This window comes from Vipera berus (assembly GCF_964194415.1).
Source record: "Vipera berus genome assembly, chromosome: 16".
In the NCBI taxonomy this organism is placed as follows: domain Eukaryota; kingdom Metazoa; phylum Chordata; class Lepidosauria; order Squamata; family Viperidae; genus Vipera; species Vipera berus.
Window position 1 is genome coordinate 2,695,654 of NC_138219.1, and position 19,928 is coordinate 2,715,581.

General features: G+C 49.8%; 1 protein-coding gene across 5 annotated transcripts in view; it reads right to left on the reverse strand.

Annotated features, from left to right (window-relative positions):
- The window catches only part of ATG2A (autophagy related 2A), a 77,492-nt gene that overhangs the window by 48,449 nt on the left and 9,115 nt on the right, over positions 1-19,928 (reverse strand). For 4 of the 5 annotated variants that reach the window (XR_014028095.1, XM_081340410.1, XM_081340413.1 and 1 more), the window contains exons 2-11: positions 19,313-19,475; positions 18,017-18,169; positions 16,303-16,408; positions 12,920-13,073; positions 10,110-10,232; positions 6,479-6,575; positions 4,877-5,035; positions 3,936-4,072; positions 1,917-1,992; positions 623-878 (exon numbers count right to left, since the gene is read on the reverse strand). Coding sequence is in view for 4 of the 5 variants with exons in the window: in XM_081340410.1 (XP_081196536.1) it covers positions 623-878; positions 1,917-1,992; positions 3,936-4,072; positions 4,877-5,035; positions 6,479-6,575; positions 10,110-10,232; positions 12,920-13,073; positions 16,303-16,408; positions 18,017-18,169; positions 19,313-19,475 (1,424 nt within the window). In the remaining variant the exon portion in view is untranslated. Of the gene's footprint in view, positions 1-622; positions 879-1,916; positions 1,993-3,935; positions 4,073-4,876; positions 5,036-6,478; positions 6,576-10,109; positions 10,233-12,919; positions 13,074-16,302; positions 16,409-18,016; positions 18,170-19,312; positions 19,476-19,928 lie in introns of those variants that run through there. The other variant, XM_081340412.1, reaches the window with a different exon arrangement.

The window sequence follows — 19,928 nt, forward strand, 5'->3', positions numbered from 1 at the left end:
GCACAGCTTGGCTGGAGAATTCCGGGAACTGATTTAAAGTCCATCCATCTTAAAGTTGCAAAGGTTGAGAAACGTGGACCGGCTGGGGAATTCTGGGAACTGAAGTCCACCCTTTAAAACAAGAAAACTTCCAACTCCCAGAATTCCCCAGCCAGCCAGTGTTTCCCACCCTTAGCCATTCTAAAATAGGTGGACTTCGACTCCCAGAATGCCCCATCAACCAGTTGCTAAGGATGGGAAACGCCGAATGGGTGGGGATTTCTGGGAATTGAAGTCCACCCAACTTAAAAGTTGCTAAGTAGCTAACACTGGCTGGCCGGGGAATTCTGGGAGTTATCTTAAAATTGCTAAGATTGGGAAAGAATTCTGGGAGTGGAAGTCCACCTATTTTAAAGTGGCTAAGATTGGGAAAGGCTGGCTGTGCGAACTCTGGGAATTAAGTCCGCCCATCTTAAAAGCTGCTAAGAGCAGGAAACAACTGGTTGAATGGGGAATTCTGGGAGTTGAAGTCCACAGCTTTTAAAGCGGCTAAGAGTAGGAAACGCTGGCTGGGGAATGCTGGGAGTTCAACTCCACCCCTCTTAAAAGTCTCTGAGAATAGGAAACCCTGGCCTGGACTCACCTGACATGGCTACGTGGAATGGCCTCCTCGAAGCAGCGGCGCAGGGGATGGAAATCCCGGCCTCCAAAGGCAGCGTCCTTCAGGCCCCCCAGCCGGGAGAAGAAATGCTGAGCTAATCGAAGGCAGAGGACATCCGGTGGGAAAAGTCCAGGTGGCTGATGGAGCAGGGTCAAGGTCAGCCCCCCGACAGTCACTCGCACCAGCATCTCGGGACGCTGGCTGTCCAAGGAGGGGGGCGGCAAGGGGCCGGCCTTGCCTGAAAGAAGGCAAAGGAGAATTTGGAATGCTGGGACTCGAAGTCCACACCTGTGTAGACTGAAAAACACTGAACTGAGAGTCCATGATCCAATCAATGGGGGATTCTGGGAGTTGAAGTCCCAGAACTCTTAAAGCTGCGGAGGTTGAAAAAACTCTAAGGTTCCCCCGCACGTGCGTGCTAGTCGTTTCCGACTCTAGGGGCCGGTGCTCGTCTCCATTTCAAAGCCGAAGAGCCAGTGCTTGTCCGAGGACGTCTCCGTGGTCATGTGACCGGCATGACTAGATGCCAAAGGCGCACGGAACGCTGTTACCTTCCCACCGCAGTGGTCCCTATTTTGCTACTTGCATTTTTACGTGCTTTCGAACTGCTAGGTTGGCAGAAGCTGGGATGAGTAACAGGCGCTCACTCTGCTACGCGGCACTCGGGATTCGACCCGCCAAACTGCTGACCTTCTGATCGACAAGCTCAGCGTCCTAACCCAAAGAGCCACCGCGTCCCTGAAAAAACTGTAACCCAGGGCTTTTCCACCGGTGGTATGTGTAACACCAGTGGTATTTTGGCACCGGGCAGGTGGCACGCAACCATCCTAGAAGTGGTAGCAGAGGGGGACTTACGACGGTCAGTCACAGTATCCCGGGCTCAAGCGATCATCCCCTTTTGCAACCTTCCGACAAGTCAACGGGGAAGCCAGAATCGCTTAACAACTGCGTTACTCGCTTAACAACTGCAATGATTCTCTTTTAACAACTGTGACGGGACAGGCCGTGAAGTGGGGGCGAAACTCATTTAATAGCTGCCTTGCTTAGGAATGCAAATTTTAGGCTCAACTCTAGACATAAACTGAGGAGTACCTATATCGTTTGTTTTTTTTAAAGAAAAAAGAAAAGGATATTTTAACTGTATTTCACGCAGCCTTCAGGTGCTCAGCCGGGCTGCAGGAAGGAAGCAACGAAGAATCGTAGCCCAACGCAGACCCTCCACGTTCTCCCCATCTTTTCCCAAACTCCCAGTAAAACTGCAGGAAAACCAACTTACCTGGTATTTTACTGAGACCCGGCAAGGTTGAGGCGAAAGGCAGCCGTCGGTAACGCCGGGGGCTTCCTAGGATCAGCTGTGAAGGAAGGTTCAGATCAAGGTGTTTTTTTAAAAAATGTTTAATTTTAGTGCTTTAAGTTTTACGCTTTTGATCTGAACATCCGCTTCAACATTTTTTTTAATTTTCTAAGTGTCTATATTGTTATTTGTGATACTTTTTAAGATTCCTGGAGGCACCGGCCAGTGAGATGGGTGGCATATAAATCTAATAAATAAACGGAGGAAAGATCACTTCCAGGACTTCGGGCATAGAGTTAAGGGACCTTGGAGGTCTTCTAGTACAGCCCCCTGTTCAAGCAGGAGAACCTATACCAATGATGGCGAACCTTTGAGAGGCCGAGTGCCCAAACTGCAACCCAAAACCCACTTATGTATTGTTGGGTGCTGGGTGGGCGTGGCCCATTGGGTGGGCGTGGCCCATTGGGTGGGCGTGGCTGCGGTGGTAACGGCAGACTGGGTGGGACTAAAAAGTTCAATCAATCAATTCCAACTTTGCGAGATCTTTTTTTCCCCCGTGAGGTTGAAATTGATTGATTGAACGAACCTTTTTTTCCCCACACAGCGATGGAGGCCTAAAGTGAAAAGGTTTTATAAAACCCAGCTTGAAGGCCTAGGACTGGGGCGACGGTGCGCGTGCCCACAGAGAGGGCTCTGCGTGCCACCCGTGCCATAGGTTCGCCGCCACGGACCTATACCATCTCAGACAAGTGGCTGTTCAGTCTCTTCTTGAAAACCGCCAGTGATGGAGCGCCCTCGATTTCTGGTGGCAAGCGGTTCCACTGGCTAATCGTCCTCAGTGTGAGGACATGTCTCCTTAGTGCCAGGTTGCTTCTCTCCTTGGTTAGTTTCCATCTGTTGCTTCCTGCCCTGCCCTCTGGTGCTCTGGAGCTGATCCCCCTCTTCTTTGTGGCAGCCCTTCAAATACTGGAAAACTGCTATCGTATCACCTCTATTTCTTCCTTCTCATTAAACCAGACATACCCAATTCCTGCAACCTTCGTACGCTTTTGCCTCCCGTCCCCTATTCATCTTTGTGGCTCTCTTCTCTGCAGTCTTTCCAGGGGTTTTTTATTACGCTTCTAGGAGTGTTAATTACTATTGCGGCACAGAACTCTTTCACTGTACTTTAGCAGTAAACCAGGTGTCAGAATCCATTTATATCACATTCATAAATGTATGTTTAAAACATTATCCCCTCCCCCCCCGGATTCTGCCATCTCCCGAGGAAGGAGGAGCGGATGTGGATTCAGCCTGCCTTAGGTTATTTCAAAGACCAAGGGAAACCTTTTGAACTGGGGGAACAAAGGGGAGGGTTAGGGAAGGAGGCATCTGGCCTGTGTCTCCATTTGAATCTGTAAAGGAAGAAGGCAATAACTGTAAAAGATCCGAAGTTCCCTTTTTCCCACGAAAGGGATGACACAAAGTAAATGATGGGGGGCTGACCAAATGGGGTTGAGGGAAGGGGGGTTGAACCGGGAATTTTTTATAAAGTTTCAATCTGTAAAACAATACCAGGTCCTGTCTTGCATTTCCACAACCAAATATGTCCTAGTAAAAATTCCTTTTGGACTAAAACTGACTCCAAGAGTTTTTGTTTTCCTAAGACGTGAATTGGGGTGGGTCCTGACACCAGGGGGAAAAAAAGGGCTTGGTTTGAGTGCCATCCTCCTGGGCTGCATCTTCTGCTCCCCACGGTTGTGCATAAAGGAGGTACCACTGAGATTCACAAAGGTGTGTTGTGCAATTAGCTCACATGGTGTAACAAGATGGTGGGTTGGTTGCCACTGTAAAGTTGTGGTGGGGCACGAAGGGAGGCTCGGCCAATCTCAATGTACACATGGTTGTACTTTGACAATAAAGGTTTGTTCGTTCATTCATTCATTGTTAGAAAACAACTGAGAAAGATTAAGGATGGCCACGGTGGGTGAGGGGAAGAGAATAGTGGGACAAGGCACTCACCCCCGGGGCAAAGGTTGGAGGCTGCAAGGGAGTTGTGCTAATATCGCTGTGGACCGAGGAATCCAGATCCGAGAGGTCACTGACTGAACGCAGAGACGTGGCGCTGCTTGTCATGGGTGCCATGGAGAAGAACATCTCTGTGAAGAGAGAGGGAAAATGGGTGGAAGGTTTAACATTTGCTGGGTGGGGGGAGATGCTTGGTGCTCTGGGAGCTTGGTTGTTTTCTTGCAGACATTTTATTACCCAACTGGGTAACATTATCAGAGAACAGAGGAGGAGGAGGAGGAGGAGGAAGAGGAGGAGGAGGGGGGGAGGAGAAGAACTGTGGGGTCCTTGCTGCTATCTGAGCTTGGTGATTTTCTTGCAGACATTTTATTACCCAACTGGGTAACATTATCGGTGTGAGAATGGGGTGGGGTTTGAGGAGGAGGAGGAGGAGGAGGAGGAGGAGGAGGAGGAGGAGGAGGAGGAGGACTGTGGGGTCCTTGGTGATCTCGGAGCTTGGTTTTCTTGCAGAAGTTTCAATACCCAACTAGGGAACATTGTGAGCGCTAGCTTTTAACATTTGCTACCTCACGTTGTTTCTCAAAGGGGACACCAAGCCTGTGAAGAGTGCAAAACATTTCCAGACTCTGGAGAGAATTTTCCAAATGTGGGATTGGTTGTAGGTTCCTTCCCCCCCCCCACCCCTTTTATTCTATTCATTAACTGTTTCCTTATTGAACACATTTATATGGCGGCCCAACTGATACACAGAGGGCTCCGGGCAGCTTACAAAATTCTAATCTACCATATCATAATTTAAAAAACCATTAAAAAAAGAGTCGAGCAGCAGAGGGAGACCTAAGAAACGACCAAAGCATCCGAGAGATCTCTTCTTCTGGAGAGGGAAGGAGTGGGGGGGGGGTCTCTCCTTCAAGGGCTCTCTGGCTAGGAATCACCTCCGTTCTCCACTCCGGCAGCCGCCATTCCTTCCAGATGTGCGGGAGCCGATCCCAACCCCGAATGCAGCTGCTGGCTGAGGTCCTGCTCAATCAACTTCAGATCTTCCGAATCCAGCGGGCGGTTTTTGCTCAGCTGCTCCCGCAGAAGCCCAGATTCTTTGTCAGGGGAGAAGAAAAAGGACAGACCAGTGAATCTTCCCAAAGAGGATGGGGGCAAAATAAATAAATAAATAAATAAAATCACAATATCCTTGAAATCAGTTAATTTGTTATCTGCAGAGAGAGAAAAGAAGCTGGACGAGACCACAAACCTTTACGTTTCATTTTGTGTTTTTTTTTTAATTTATACCCCGCCCTTTATTTTATTTTATTTTATTTTGTTGTTTTGTTTTGTTTTGTTATTTTATTTTATTTTATTTTATTTATTTTATTATTTTAATTTTATTTTATTTTATTATTTTATTATTTTATTTTTTTATTTTATTTTATTTTATTTTATTTTATTTTATTTTATTTTATTATTTTATTTTATTTATTTATTTATTTTATTATTTTATTTTATTTTATTTTATTTTATTATTTTATTTTATTATTTTATTTTATTTTATTTTATTTTTACAAATAACTCAGGGCAGTGAGCAGATCCACCAGGCCTTCCTCCTCCTATTCGCCCCACAGCAACAACCCTGTGAGGTGGGCTGGGCTGACAAAGAGCCACTGGCCCAGAGTCTCCCGCCTGCCTTGCAGGCCTTAAGGCGGGACTAAGAACTCACAAGCCTCCTGGTGATTGGCCCACAGCCACCTAGCCGGCTGTCAGGCCTAAGGCGGCACTAGAACTCACCGTCTCCCGGTTTCCAGCCTGGCGCTTTCCCTACTAGGCCAAACTGCCTCTTACCCAGCCTGCAAGGGGTCCCATTCAGTCCCCAGAAGCACAATTCTCACATTTTCCAGATTCACACAACCCCCCGGAGTCCTGGCTGAACCAAAGATATGGGATTCACCAGCAAACGTTAAGGGCAAATGTATACGTTGCCTCTTTGGGGCGATTTAGTGAGTTATGTGTGCAGGACGAACCACCCCAAGAGTTACTTTTTCTCCATGGAAAAGGGCCTTGGGCAGTGCTGCTCAACCTTGGCGTGCTGGCTGGGGAATTCTGGGAGTTGAAGTTCCACCCATCTTCCAAGTTGAGCAACAGTCGCCTGGGGACACGAGGTGACCTTGAGCAACGGAGAACGGACGTGGCACCTCAACGAGACCCCAAAGTTGGAGGCCTTCAACCATCTGGATCAGGGGTTCCCAACCCCCGGGCCACGGGCCACGACTGGGCCGTGGCCTATTCGGAACTAGGCTGGATAAGCAGCAGGCTGGTGCACAGGCGCGCCAGGCGCGGGCGAGTGGGCCTACATGCACACGTGCGGGCTCAACTTCCACAAGCCGAGCTGCGTGCGTGGGTGCATGCGTGTGCCGATCCACCATTTGCACGGTCCGGTTCCCCTCTCCCTACCCGCAGCCGGGTCGCCAAGCCGCGGAGGTTGGGGACCGCTGATCTAGACCGTAACTTCTCCAGCCCTCCCGCTGAAAACCCCACCCACCGCTCACCAGACAGGTTCAAGGACGAGAGAAGGTCCGCCAGGTGCGTGATCTGTTGAGGGGCGAGCAGCAAGTGAAGGGATCCAATCTTCCCATCTAACTCCAGCTGCAGGTGGAAAGAACCACGTCAAAGAAGCCGCCCTCTGCCCATTTCAGGGCAGGAAAGGGCAAAATCCAGGTCTTTCCTTCTCTCCCTGGACCCTACCAGGCTAATTCCCGTAAAGAAGACCCGTCTAGACCAGGACGCTAAACCGAGCAGGCATTCAGGAGAAGAAAAAAAAAAAATCAACAAATTCGCATGCTTTCGCAATGAAAAAAAAACCATAAAACAGAATAATAACAAGAGTTGGAAGGGACCTTGGAGGTCATCTAGTCCAGGGCTTTTCAACCAGTGGTACGGTTACCACCTGTGGTACATTGGCACCTGGCAGGTGGTACGCAACCATCCTAGAAAAGTGGTAGCAGGGGAGGGGAATGAGCTGAACTGGTGGCAGCACCGCACAAGCCTGAGCGAGAGACGGCTGGAGCTGCGGGGCTGTCAGGGCTCAGCGGAACCGCCAGGCTCCAGTTGGAGCTCGGCGCTGATTCTGGTGCTTCTGCTGAGCCCAGAAGAAGCGCCGATCAGCTGGAATGTTGCAGCATCTCCAGGGTCTTTCGATTTGCATTCAGATGCTTGGCAGCTGATTCATATTTATGACGGTGCCAGGGTCCCAGGGTCATGTGAAGTGATCAAAACCTGCTGCAACCACACAGCAGGGGGGGAATAAAAACCAAACACCCCCACCCCACCCCCACTGCCAATCCTCAACAGAAATGCTCACAACAATGAAAACCTCGGACAGGAGGAAGAGCGCTGCCGGGCGGGCAGGCAGGCGTCTTGCTCGGCTGTGGCTTGAGGGGGGCACTTTTTTCAGGGCCATTGTAACTTCAAACAGTCACTAAGCGAACTGTTGTAAGTCGAGGACTACCTGTACTTCATCCCTTTTTTCCTTTTTTTTTTTTTTTGGTCATCAAGTTTTTGACCCCTTGCTAGGCGACTGGTAGTCCTCGGATGTTGCCATATCATAAAAGTGGAACAATGGGTGAAAAGGTTGAAAAGCCCTGATCTAGTCCAACCCCCTGCTTAAGCAGGAGACCCTATACCAGTGGTAGGCAACCTCGGCCCCTTCATGACTGGTGGACTTCAACTCCCAGAATTCCTGAGCCAGCATGAGGGAACTATGGCCCCTTCACGACTGGTGGACTTCAACTCCCACAATTCCTGAGCCAGCCTAGCTCAGCTTGGAAACCTCTCCCTTTCCTCTCAGCATGGCTGGCTCAGGAATTCTGGGAGTTGAAGTCCACCAGTCATAAAGCGGCCTAGGCCTAGGCCAGGGGTAGGCAACCTTGGCTCTTTTATGACTCGTGGACTTCAACTCCCACAATTCCTGAGCCAGCCTAGCTCAGCTTGGAAACCTCTCCCTTTCCTCTCAGCATGGCTGGCTCAGGAATTCTGGGAGTTGAAGTCCACCAGTCATAAAGCGGCCTAGGCCTAGGCCAGGGGTAGGCAACCTTGGCTCTTTTATGACTCATGGACTTCAACTCCCAGAATTCCTGAGCTAGCCACGCTGAGGGGAAAGGGAGAGTTTCCAAGCTGAGCCATGCTGGCTCAGGAATTCTGGGAGTTGAAGTCCACAAGTCATGAAGGAGCCATAGTTCCCCCATGTTGGCTCAGGAATTCTGGGAGTTGACGTCCACAAGTCATAAAAGAGCCAAGGTTGCCTACGCCTGCCCTATACCATTTCTGACAAAAAAAAGCATTCCTATGTCTCTCTGTTGACCTGGATTACCTAGAAAGGGTGACACCAATCTTGAAATTTTCTTAACCTAACCCTCTTATACTGAAGAGCTTCAATGTGGTGGTTAGTTTGAGCTTCTTTCTCACGTTTCCTTCAAACTTGGGGCTGGGGAAATCACTTCCTCCTTCATCGCTCCTTCATCTTTTCCCTAAGGGCATCTCCAACCTGCTTTGCACCATCCTTGCCCTTCGTGGTGACTTGTTTGGGTGAGCGACTATTTATTCAACAACCCAGTTTTAAGCAAATGATGGGCTTGTTGCAAGGAACCGGTCTAAAATATACGATATCTGATTTCAAGGTGCCTAACCGCGGTGGCTCAGTGGGTTAGGACGCTGAGCTTGTCGATCAGAAGGTTGGCAGTTTGGCGGGTCGAATCCCGAGTGCCGGGTAGCAGAGTGAGCGCCTGTTACTCGTCCCAGCTTCTGCCAACCTAGCAGTTCGAAAGCACGTCAAAACGCAAGTAGAAAAATAGGGACCACTCCGGTGGGAAGGTAACAGCGTTCCGTGCGCCTTTGGCGTCTAGTCATGCCGGCCACATGACCACGGAGACGTCCTCGGACAAGCGCTGGCTCTTCGGCTTTGAAACGGAGACGAGCACCGGCCCCTAGAGTCGGAAACGACCAGCACGCATGTGCGGGGGAACCTTTACCTTTACCTTTAACCTAATAATAGCCAGTTCCACCCATAGGAGGAAGACCTGGGACCAAGTCCACATTTACCCAGGGATCTCTCTCTGTTTCTGTCCGTTACGAAAGATCAGGGGCAGACCTTAAGTTCCAGTAAAACTGATTTATCGCTCGTGTCTATGCATAGGAATCTACTGAACTAACTGCCAGCGATATTTTGGCGCTAGATAAGGTTAACAGAATTTAAGAGGGTTGGACTGCTTGTGGCAACTAACAACTCCAGGCTTATTCCTCTCTTGACTCTGCCCCTTGCCTTTGCCTCTCCTTCTCCTACACTACAGGCAGTCCTTGACTCACAACAGTTGGTTTAGTGACCGTTTGAAGATACAATGGCCCTGGGGGGAAAAAAGGGACTTATGACTATTTTTTACCCTTACGACCGTTGCAGCACTCCTATGATCACATGATCAAAATTCAGAAGTTTTGGCAACCGATTCATATTTATGACGGCTCCAAGTGTCCTGGGATCATGTGATTTGTGATCTTCTGACAAATCAACGGGTAAAGCCAGAGACAATGAAGCACCACATTGCTAACTTCACAACTGCAGTGATTCACTTAACCATTGTGGCAAGGAAGGTGATAAAACAGGACAAAACTCACTTAACAAATGTCTCACTTAGCGACAGAAATTTTGAGAATAATAATAATAATAATAATAATAATAATAATAATAATAATAATAATAATAATAATAATAATAATAAAGTTGGAAGGGACCTTGAAGGTCATCTAGTCCAACCCCCTGCTAAGGCAGGAAACCCTATACCATTTCAGACAAATGGCTGTCCAGTCTTTTCTTAAAAACTTCCAGTGTTGGAGCATTCACCCCTTCCGGAGGCAGGTTGTTCCACTGGTGAATTGTTCTACCTGTTCTAATTATGGTCGCAAGTCGAGGACTGCCTGTACGCTTATGCTCATCTCTCCTTCACTAGCTCAGTTTAGCCTGCCTCGCGAGGCTGTCAAAATCAAACAGGGAGAAATCACTGAAATCACTCCTGTACTTTTCCTGGCAGAAAGGCAGGCTAAAAGGTTCGCAGTTCACAAACACGCGAGTTTTCGCATTCCCCACGTTCCCCGGATGCGTTCCAACAAGCCAGCATTGGCCCAAATGACCTTGGCTCCAGGGAAGGCCTCGTTCTGCTTGAGCTTAATCCTCATCTCGGTGTATCCAGAGCAGCTTCCGATCTGAATCAGAGGGCTGGGTCTGGCTTCTTCCCCACCGGAATCGCACGGCTCCTGGGAAAAAAGCAAATCAAAGCTTCCCTAAAAGCAACGCCGAGGACTCGCAGCACGGCAGCTGCCATCCAATCCGAGCCCAAGGCTACTCCTCCGACTGTCGGGAACGGGACATCTTGCCACAGGCAACTCGCCGCGGCCATGGCCAACTTGCAGCGGGACAACTGACTGAGGAACAACATCCGACATTTCTGTTTATTTAAAATAAATTAAAAAAAAACACTTTAATTTTTGTCGGTCACATTTCATTCTGCCCCACCTTTTACATCCTTTCTTTAATGGCACTATTCCACCGTTACTTTAATGATTAGTGTAACTTTTGCCCGGCGACGAGTTCTCCTGCAGCAAGATGGCCGTGGCGAATTGTCATAGACCCCCCCCCCACTGTCATGGCTGCATCTCTCCTATCCTAGCTTCAGGAGCTGACAGCCTGACACTAGCACGGGGGAGGGAGGCCGAAAGATTGGTATCAGTGCTGCAAACATTGACATGTTTTTGCACTGACGATATAAGAGACAGCCTGTTACTTTAATTGCTTCCTTTGTGGGGGGAGGAAATCTTGTGAGAAGATTGGAAAAGCCCGCGTACAGAATAGGAAGTGAAACCTCATATGTGAAACAAATTGGATAATGTGATTTATGACGTGTAGATAAGGGGGGAGGATTGTATGTGTGTTACGATGGGCTTAGGAGAGGAGATTTCACATTCTGGCATCCCTCCATGAGTGCCAATGTTTCGTTTCATTATTAAGACTTTTCCGATAAGCAATGCTTGCATTTTGTTTGAACTGTCTCATTTATCGGAACCATGACAATTGGACTGTGTCATGGTGGCCTCCACACGGACACCCCGCTCGCAACCAGAAGAGGGAGGGAAGGGTAAAGGAAGGCAAGTGTGCTGACTTGAAGCCCCAGACAAGATCCAGCACCCCGAGGCGGAGAGACCGTTCCCCAAACAACACGAGGGTAACCGATTGGCTAGACCAGGGGTAGGCAACCTCGGCTCTTTTATGACTCATGGACTTCAACTCCCAGAATTCCTGAGCCAGCTTGTCCATGAGTCATAAAAGAGCCGAGGTTGCCTACCCCTGGGCTAAACAAATGGACAGTGGGAAGACCAGGGGTAAGGTTTCTTACGCTCTTTGCACACGAACACGTTAGAATTGGCTTTTCCGCTTCTGTACCCACATGGAATTTTCAGGAAAGTTATACCCTTGGTAAAAGATGGCGCAGGAGTCTCCTTTGCTGTCTCAACCAGCGGGACGGTTCGCAGGCTGTAAGGAAAAAGGTTGGGCCGGGGGGGGCGGAATGGGCACCCAGCTGAGCCTTGTGAGAAGCTCCAGACAGCCAAGGTCAATTGCCGGGTCCCCGCTGACCCCTACCGGGACGCTGCCATTTTGGTGAGAGGCGGGAACCTTGGGCCTTTTCTGTGATGTAGTCCATTTTTACTTTGTTCCTCTTATCGGTCAGTCCAAGAGGAGATCAACCCTGACTGCTCTTTAGAAGGCCAGATCCTGAAGCTAAAACTCAAATCCTTTGGCCACCTCATGAGAAGGAAGGACTCACTGGAGAAGAGCCTAATGCTGGGAAAGATGGAGGGCAAGAGAAGAAGGGGACGACAGAGAAGGAGGTGGCTGGATGGAGTCCCTGAAGCAGTAGGTGTGAGCTTAAAGGGACTCCAGAAGATGGTAGAGGACAGGAAGGCCTGGAGGAACGTTGTCCATGGGGTTGCGATGGGTCAGACACGACTTTGCAACTAACCACAACAAATCTTCCTGGCGAATAGGAGGTGCGGGGGGATGAGCCTGGGGCCAACTGCTTTGTCTCATCTCCGGGAAGTAAGGTCTCGGGGCATCTGAGAACAACTTTTTATCGCTTTCTCAGCTCGGAGTTCTGACAACACCTTTGCACCTCTGGACTGGCTCTCCCGGACTGAGCAGTGGGGAGAGGGTTTTGAACCACTGGAGTTGTTGCGTGGGAAATTTAGATCCTGTCTAACGATAGGCAGAGCTGGGCACCAAGAACCTGTTTCCTAAACAATACAAGCTTGATTGGGCATGTGCAGGTAACTGGGGGATGGCGGGAGGTGGGGGTGGGGGGTGGGAAAAGAGATCTTTCCTTTGTGTTGCTTGCCCAGGAAAAACCGCAGATTCAGCTTACGCTTTGTTGTTGTTGTTAGTTGCGAAGTCGTGTCCGACCCCTCGCGACCCCATTGACAACCTTCCTCCAGGCCTTCCTCCACCATCTTCTGGAGTCCATTTAAGCTCACGCCTCCTGCTTCAGTGACTCCATCCAGCCACCTCCTTCTCTGTCGTCCCCTTGTTCTCTTGCCCTCAACCTTTCCCAGCGTTAGGCTCTTCTCCAGTGAGTCCTTCCTTCTCATGAGGTGGCCAAAGTATTTGAGTTTCAGCTTCAGGATCTGGCCTTCTAAAGAGCAGTCAGGGTGGATCTCCTCTAGGACTGACCGGTTTGATTGCCTTGCAGTCCAAGGGACTGGCAGGAGTCTTCTCCAGCACCATAGTTCAAAGGCGTAGCTTACACTACTGTAACCATTTTAAGCTTCCGTAAAGTATACTCTTGGCACAAAGAGACAGCCAGGAGTCTTTCCTTGCTAGATGACTGAGTGGGACGGTTGACCCCCACCACCACCACCAAAAGATGGGAGGAGAATCTCCCACAAGGCCATACCTTCGGGCCCCGGGCACTGCCCTCACCAAATTCCTCATAGTAAAGCAAGACGCTGCTCAGCTGAAGGATCTTTTGCACAAAGGGCGGAAGCTGATGGATGTCCACAGTGAGCGCCTGTCCAGGGTCCCGCACGACTTCGTCGCAGTACTCCAACCTGCAGAGAGAGGAGGGGGACAGTCGGAAAAAGACCCCCAGCCATTTCCCACCGTGCTAATGCAAGGCGCCCATGGTTTGGGTCAGGTACTAGCTGCCTTCACCCATCTCACCTACCCAAATTCCTAAATTAACTTATATCCTGGGTCCACATAGACCAGGGGTAGGCAACCTTGGCTCTTTTATGACTCGTGGACTTCAACTCCCAGAATTCCTGAGTCAGCTATGCTGAGGGGAAAGGGAGAGGTTTCCAAGCTGAGCCGTGCAGGCTGAGGAATTCTGGGAGTTGAAGTCCACGAGTCATGAAGGGGCCAAATTTCCCTCATGCTGGCTCAGGAATTCTGGGAGTTGAAGTCCACGAGTCATAAAAGAGCCAAGGTTGCCTACCCCTGGCCTAGGCCTAGGCTGCTTTATGACTGGTGGACTTCAACTCTCAGAATTCCTGAGGCAGCATGGGGCAACTATGGTCCCTCATGACTCGTGGACTTCAACTCCCAGAATTCCTCAGCCAGCACGGCTCAGCTTGGAAACCTCTCTTTCTCGTCAGCGTGGCTGACTCAGGAATTCTGGGAGTTGAAGTCCACAAATCATAAACGAGCCAAGGTTGCCTACCCCTGACATAGGACATCAAACTGGGCCCACCCAACATGACATGCCAACCGATCAATCAGAATAGCGTTGGAAGGGACCTTGGAGGTCCTCTAGGCCAACCCTCAGCTCCAACAGGGGTCCCTACGCTATTGGGGACAAATGGCTGTCCATTCTCTTCTTAAAAACCTCCAGTCATGAAGTGCCTACAACTTCTGAAGGCAAGCCGTTCCTCTGCTTAATTGCTCTCACTGTTAGGAAGTTTCTCCTTCTAGGTTGGATCTGTCTTTGACCACCTTCCACTCCTTACTTCCTTGTCCTGCCCTCTGGTGCTTTGGAGATTAAATCAATCCCCTCTTCATTGTGACAGCCTCTTAAGTACTGGAAGACTGCAAACATTTATTTATTTATTTATTTATTTATTTATTTATTTATTTATTTATTTATTTATTTATTTATTTATTTATTTAATGGGACTTATATCCCGCCCTATCTCCCGAAGGACTCAGGGCGGCTAACAACAACAAAATTAAAGGCCTCTGTACAATAAATTAAAATTAAAATTAAAATAAATTAAAAATTAGAGTTAAAAAATTAAAAACATAATTAAAATCCCTGTCAGTCCAGGTCAGCCAGGTGGAAAAGGAGTGTTTTGAGGCTGCGGCGAAAGGACTGGAGATCTGGGGCCATCCGAAGCTCAGGAGGGAGCTGGTTCCACAGGACTGGCGCTCCCCAGAGAAGGCCCTTCCCCTGGGGGTCGCAAGCCGACATTGTCTAGCCGATGGTACCCCGAGGAGGCCTTCTCTGTGTGCCCCCCTAATCCTTCTCTTCCATTGGCTAGACACAGTAGCTCCCCCCACCGTTTGTCATATGATGTATACTGCATATTTATTTATTTCGATTTATATACCGCCCTTTTCCTGAGGGACTCAGGGCGGTTTACAGGGCAAATTAAAACATTACAATATATACAGGTTAAAATAAAATAAAATTAAATAGCCCCAAAATAATTAAAAATTAAAACCTTAACCCAAAACCCTCAGTCCAGGCCGGCAAGCTCGAATGTATATCTATGGGAGGCTGTAGAATCCTGTGGTGGCGAACCTATGGCATGCGTGCCACAGGCGGCACGCAGAGCCCTCTCCGTGGGCACGCGCGCCGTCGTCCCAGTCCTAGGCCTTCAGCTGCGTTTTATAAAAATCTTTTCGCTTTAGGCCTCCGCCGCCGTGTGCAAAAAAAAAAAAAGTTCAATCAAATTCAACTTCTCGCGGAGGGGAGGGGGAAAGTTGGAATTGATTGATTGAACTTTTTAGTCCAAGCCAGTCTGCTGTTACTACTGCAGGCACGCCCACCCAATGGGCCACTCCCACTCAATAGGCCACGCCCAGCCGGCACCTGACGATGCATAAGTGGGCTTTGGGTTGCAGTTTGGGCACTCGGTCTCTAAAAAGGTTCGCCATCACAATCAACCAACCAAAACAGAGCTGGAAGGGACCTTGGAGGTCTTCTAGTCCAACCCCGTTCAAGCAGGAGGTCCTACACCATTCCAGAGAAATGGCTGTCCAGTCTCTTCTTAAAAGCCTCCAGGGATGGAGCAGCCACAATTTCTGGAGGCCAGCTGTTCCACTGGTTGATTGTCCTCACTGTCAGGAAGTTTCTCCTTAGTTCCAGGTTGCTTCTCTCCTTGGTTAGTTTCCATCCATGGTTTTATGGTTACCTGGTTACTTGTCATCTGAGTTAGGTGCCCCTCAGATGACAAGTAACCAAGCTTTTACACGGCATGCTAGTGCAACCCCTCAGTGGTGAACTGCCCTGGTTAAACGTGTTGTGTGCGCTCAACATGGGAATATAAAAAAACAAACAGGGGTTTGTGATTTAACCCATTGGCTGAAACTGGCCAGTTGTCATTCATCTGCACAGGCCACAGTTTCGGTAAACAATGGCTTAGGATGACAGATAACCAGATTATTTTCAACCAAGCCAGAAAGGGGCATAAGTAGCAATAGTACGAGCGCTTAGACTTATATACCGCTTTACCAGCCCTCTCTGAGCCGTTTACAGAGTCAGCCTATTGCCCCCAACAATCTAGGTCCTCACTTTTTTATGTTGCAAAAGTTTTTTTTATTATTTTTTAAACAGAGTTCAGTAATAATTATTCAGTAATAATTATTCAGAGTTCAGTAATAATTATTCAACACTTTCAATGGAAGGATGGAAAGCTGAGTTGACCTTGAGCTGGTCAGGATCGAACCGCTGGCAGCGGGCAGAATTAGCCTGCAATCACGCATTCTAGCCACTGCGCCACTTAGCGTTTGGTAGGGTTTGGTGTCCTTTGATCCCACAGCCTTTTTTCAGTGGAAACCCTCCCCCCCCCCGCCATTGTGGCTCTACAGGTAACCAAGGTGTGACTTTCCCCCAATAATGGCGCCCTCCGGATGGTTTCAGGCCGTTTCCCAGAATCCCCCAGCCAACATGGCTCCTAGACGTGCCACTTCCTTCTTACTCAATGACTCTCCTGATAGAACTGAACAGGAAAAAAAACACAAGCACCAAACCACCCACTCTGAGGTGGTCTCCCCCCAAGGAAAGAGCCCCCCTCCCCAAAGAGTTAACAGAAGAGGCCGATTCGGAGTAAAGCTGACCTTTTGATGTGAATTTCCAGGGCCACACCGGGGGCCTCTCCGCTTCTGGGTGTGTGCTCCACACGTACCACCGTGTCCACAAAGGTCACTTCGATCCTTCTCAGAACTAGGAGAAGACAACGCCAAGGAAGAATACGGGCTGCAGAAAGTCCATGTCTCTTCGCCCGTCGACACACACACACACACACACACACACACACACCGTGGCTACGGTTTATTTAACGACTGGCGTCCCCTGGCGCCATAATTGGGTTTCTACTCTGGGATGTGGCCATCCCCAGGGCTGGATTTTTGAACTGGGCAGGAACGTGGCCTGGAAGATCTCCAGATCCCCTTCTAGCCCCTGGCCTACTGGCACCCCATCTCTTTCTGACCCGATTTCATGACTTTGGGACAATCAACCAGGTGACGGTGAGTTCTAGTCCCGCCTTAGGCATGAAAGCCAGCAGGGCGATTTTGGACCAATCACCAGGAGAGGGTGAGTTCTAGTTCTGCCTTGGGCATGAAAACCATCTGGGTAACTTTGGGCCCATCGCCAGGAGGCGGTGAGTTCTAGTCCGGCTTTAGGTATGAAAGCCATCTGGTTACTTTGGACCAGTCACCAGGTGACAGTGAGTTCTAGTCCTGCCCCAAGCTGGCTTTCATGCCCAAACATGAAAGCCAGCCGGGTGACTTTGGGCCGATCGCCAGGGGACAGTGAGTTCTAGTACATTTATAAAAAAAATTCAGGGTATTGGGGAAGAGTGCACCTTAAAAAAATATCTATGAACTAAAAAATGAGTAGCTGAAACTGTATTAGGAGAAGTGAGTTCTAGTCCTGCCTTAGCCATGAAAGCCCACTGGATGACTTTGGGCCAAACCCAATTTTATGACATTTTTGCAGCAGTCGTTAAGCAAAGCTATGGCTGGCCATGGACCGGTTTTGCTGGACACTACAAGTGAATGCCTAGTTTTGGCAAAGCCATCATATAACCTGGTCACGTGACTGCAGAGGGCTGTAACTATGGGTTAGCAAGCAGCTGAGGGCCCCACACGTGGTCACGTGACTAGGAGGGGGCCATTGCAATGTCCAGTCTCGATTTTTCCAGTTCTGTTGGAACTCTGAATGGCCGCTGAGCGATCGGTCGTAACTCAAGGACTGCCTGTACATAAGATTTCAGTCTCTTTCATCCTCCTCCGGGTTAAATACGGAGCCTTGGAAACAATCCGAGGAATTTCCCACTGACGTTCATACAGGTAGTCCTCGACTTACAACTGCTTGTTTAGTGACCGTTCAAAGTTACAACGCACTGGGATGTCTGGCAGTTTTTCACACTTAGCGACCGTCACAGCGTCCCCGTGGGCAGGCGGTCAAAATCTGGACGCTTGGCAACTAACCCGCGCTTACGACGCTTGTGACCGATCCCCTTTCGCGTCCTTCCAACCGGCAAAGTCAATGGGGAAGCCGGATTCGCTTAACAACCTGTGGCTAACTGAACGACTGCAGCACTTTGCTTAGCGACGGTGGCAACAAAGGTCCTAAAACGGGGCAAAACGCAACTTAACGGCCGTCCTGCTTAGCCAGGAATTGAGGCAAAACCTCTTTTGATGGTCAAAATGTTTCTTCCTGGCTTCTGCCACCTGGGCTGTCCCTCTCCGACTCTCCTCCCCCATTCTGCCCCTTTCCCAGCACCTCCCCCTCTCTCCCACCTGTCCCCCACACCCCCCAATCTACCTGTTTCAATGGTCTGGGCAAACATCTCCAAGCCCTCCAGGGGCTGGGTGGGGTCCGAAGGCTCTTCCATCTGCTCCTTCAAGCACTCCTGGGCCAACTGCATGCTGGTGGTCATGCAGGAAGCCCAGCTTTGGCCCTCTGGGCCAGCAGAACCTGGGGGAGGAGAAAGGAGAGGTCAGTAAGGTAGGTAAGGAAGCAGAGGAGGCAGCTGGACGCGCCCTTCCACGGGAGTGAGTTGTGTGCGGCGGCAGCCCCCAAAAAGCTAATACAATCCTGGGTTGCATAAACAGAGGCATAGAATCAAAATTTTACACGGAGTATCAGTAAAGTAAAGGTAAAGGTTCCCCCGCACATGCGTGCTAGTCGTTTCCGACTCTAGGGGCCGGTGCTCATCTCCGTTTCAAAACCCGAAGAGCCAGCGCTTGTCCGAGGATGTCTCCATGGTCATGTGGCCGGCATGACTAGACGCCAAAGGCGCACGGAACGCTGTTACCTTCCCACCATGGTGGTCCCTATTTTTCTACTTGCATTTTTACGTGCTTTCGAACTGCTAGGTTGGCAGAAGCTGGGACGCGTAACAGGCGCTCGCTCTGCTACGCGGCACTCGGGATTCGACCCGCCAAACTGCCGACCTTCTGATCGACAAGCTCAACGTCCTAACCTACTGAGCCACCGCGTCCCTACGGAGTATCAGTACCGCTGTATAAAGCCTTAGTCAGGCCACACCTGGAATCCTGCATCCAGTTTGGGTCACCGCATGACAAAAAAAGATGTCGAGGCTTTGGAAAAAGTGCAGAGAAGAGCAACTCAGATGATTAAAGGCCCGGAGATTAAAACATATGAAGAACGGTTGCAGGAATTTGGGAATGGCCAGTCTAGAGAAAAGAAGGACTTGGGGCAGGGGCGGGAGGGGGGGGAGACATGATATATCAGGCTTCCAGTATTTGAGGGGCTGCCACAAAGAAGAGAGGGTCAACCTATTCTCCAAAGCACCAGAAAGCCAGACAAGGAACAATGGAGGACAAGTAATCAAGGAGAGAAGCAACTCGGAACTAAGGAGAAACTTCCTAACAGGGAGGACAATTAACCGGTGGAACAGCTGGCCACCAGACGTTGTGGCTGTTCCATCCCTGGAGGTTTTTAAGAAGAGATGGGACGGCCACCTGTTTGAAACGGGAGAGGGTCTCCTGCTTGAGCGGGGGGGGTTGGACTAGGAGACCTCCGAGGTCCCCTCCAACTCTATTCGGATTGGTTTTCGCTCGAGCCTGCAGGCCCCGATTGTTCCCCCTCTCCCACCTTGGCGATATTTGGGCCGACAGGTGATCTGCAGCCCGCTGACTTCCACAGTGCAGTTCTCGGTGACCAAGGCAGACCAGGGGATGGTGACGGCAATGCTGTCGATGAAGCCATCCAGGATCTCCAAAGGGGCGCCCACGGACTCCAGGAACTCGTTCACGGACTGTGCAAGGGAAGACAAGGCAGCGTCAAATAGCAGAAAGCCAGCCCAGAGGTCCAAAATACAATCTGTCTAGGCCAGGGGTAGGCAACCTTGGCTCTTTTATGACTTTTATGAGTTGAAGTCCACGAGTCATAAAAGAGCCAAGATTGCCTAACCCTGGCCTAGGCCTAGGCTGCTTTATGACTTGTGGACTTCAACTCCCAGAATTCCTGAGCCAGCCATGCTGAGGGGAAAGGGAGAGGTTTCCCAGCTGAGCCGTGCTGGCTCAGGAATTCTGGGAGTTGAAGTCCACGAGTCATAAAAGAGCCAAGGTTGCCTACCCCTGGCCTAATGGATCTTTTGGATCAAAAATTAACATAAGACCCGGTCTTATTTTGTGGGAAATATGGGTGGCTCGGCCAGGATGGCTGGGCTTCCCATCACTTTGCCTCCTCTGCTTGGCACGGATGATGC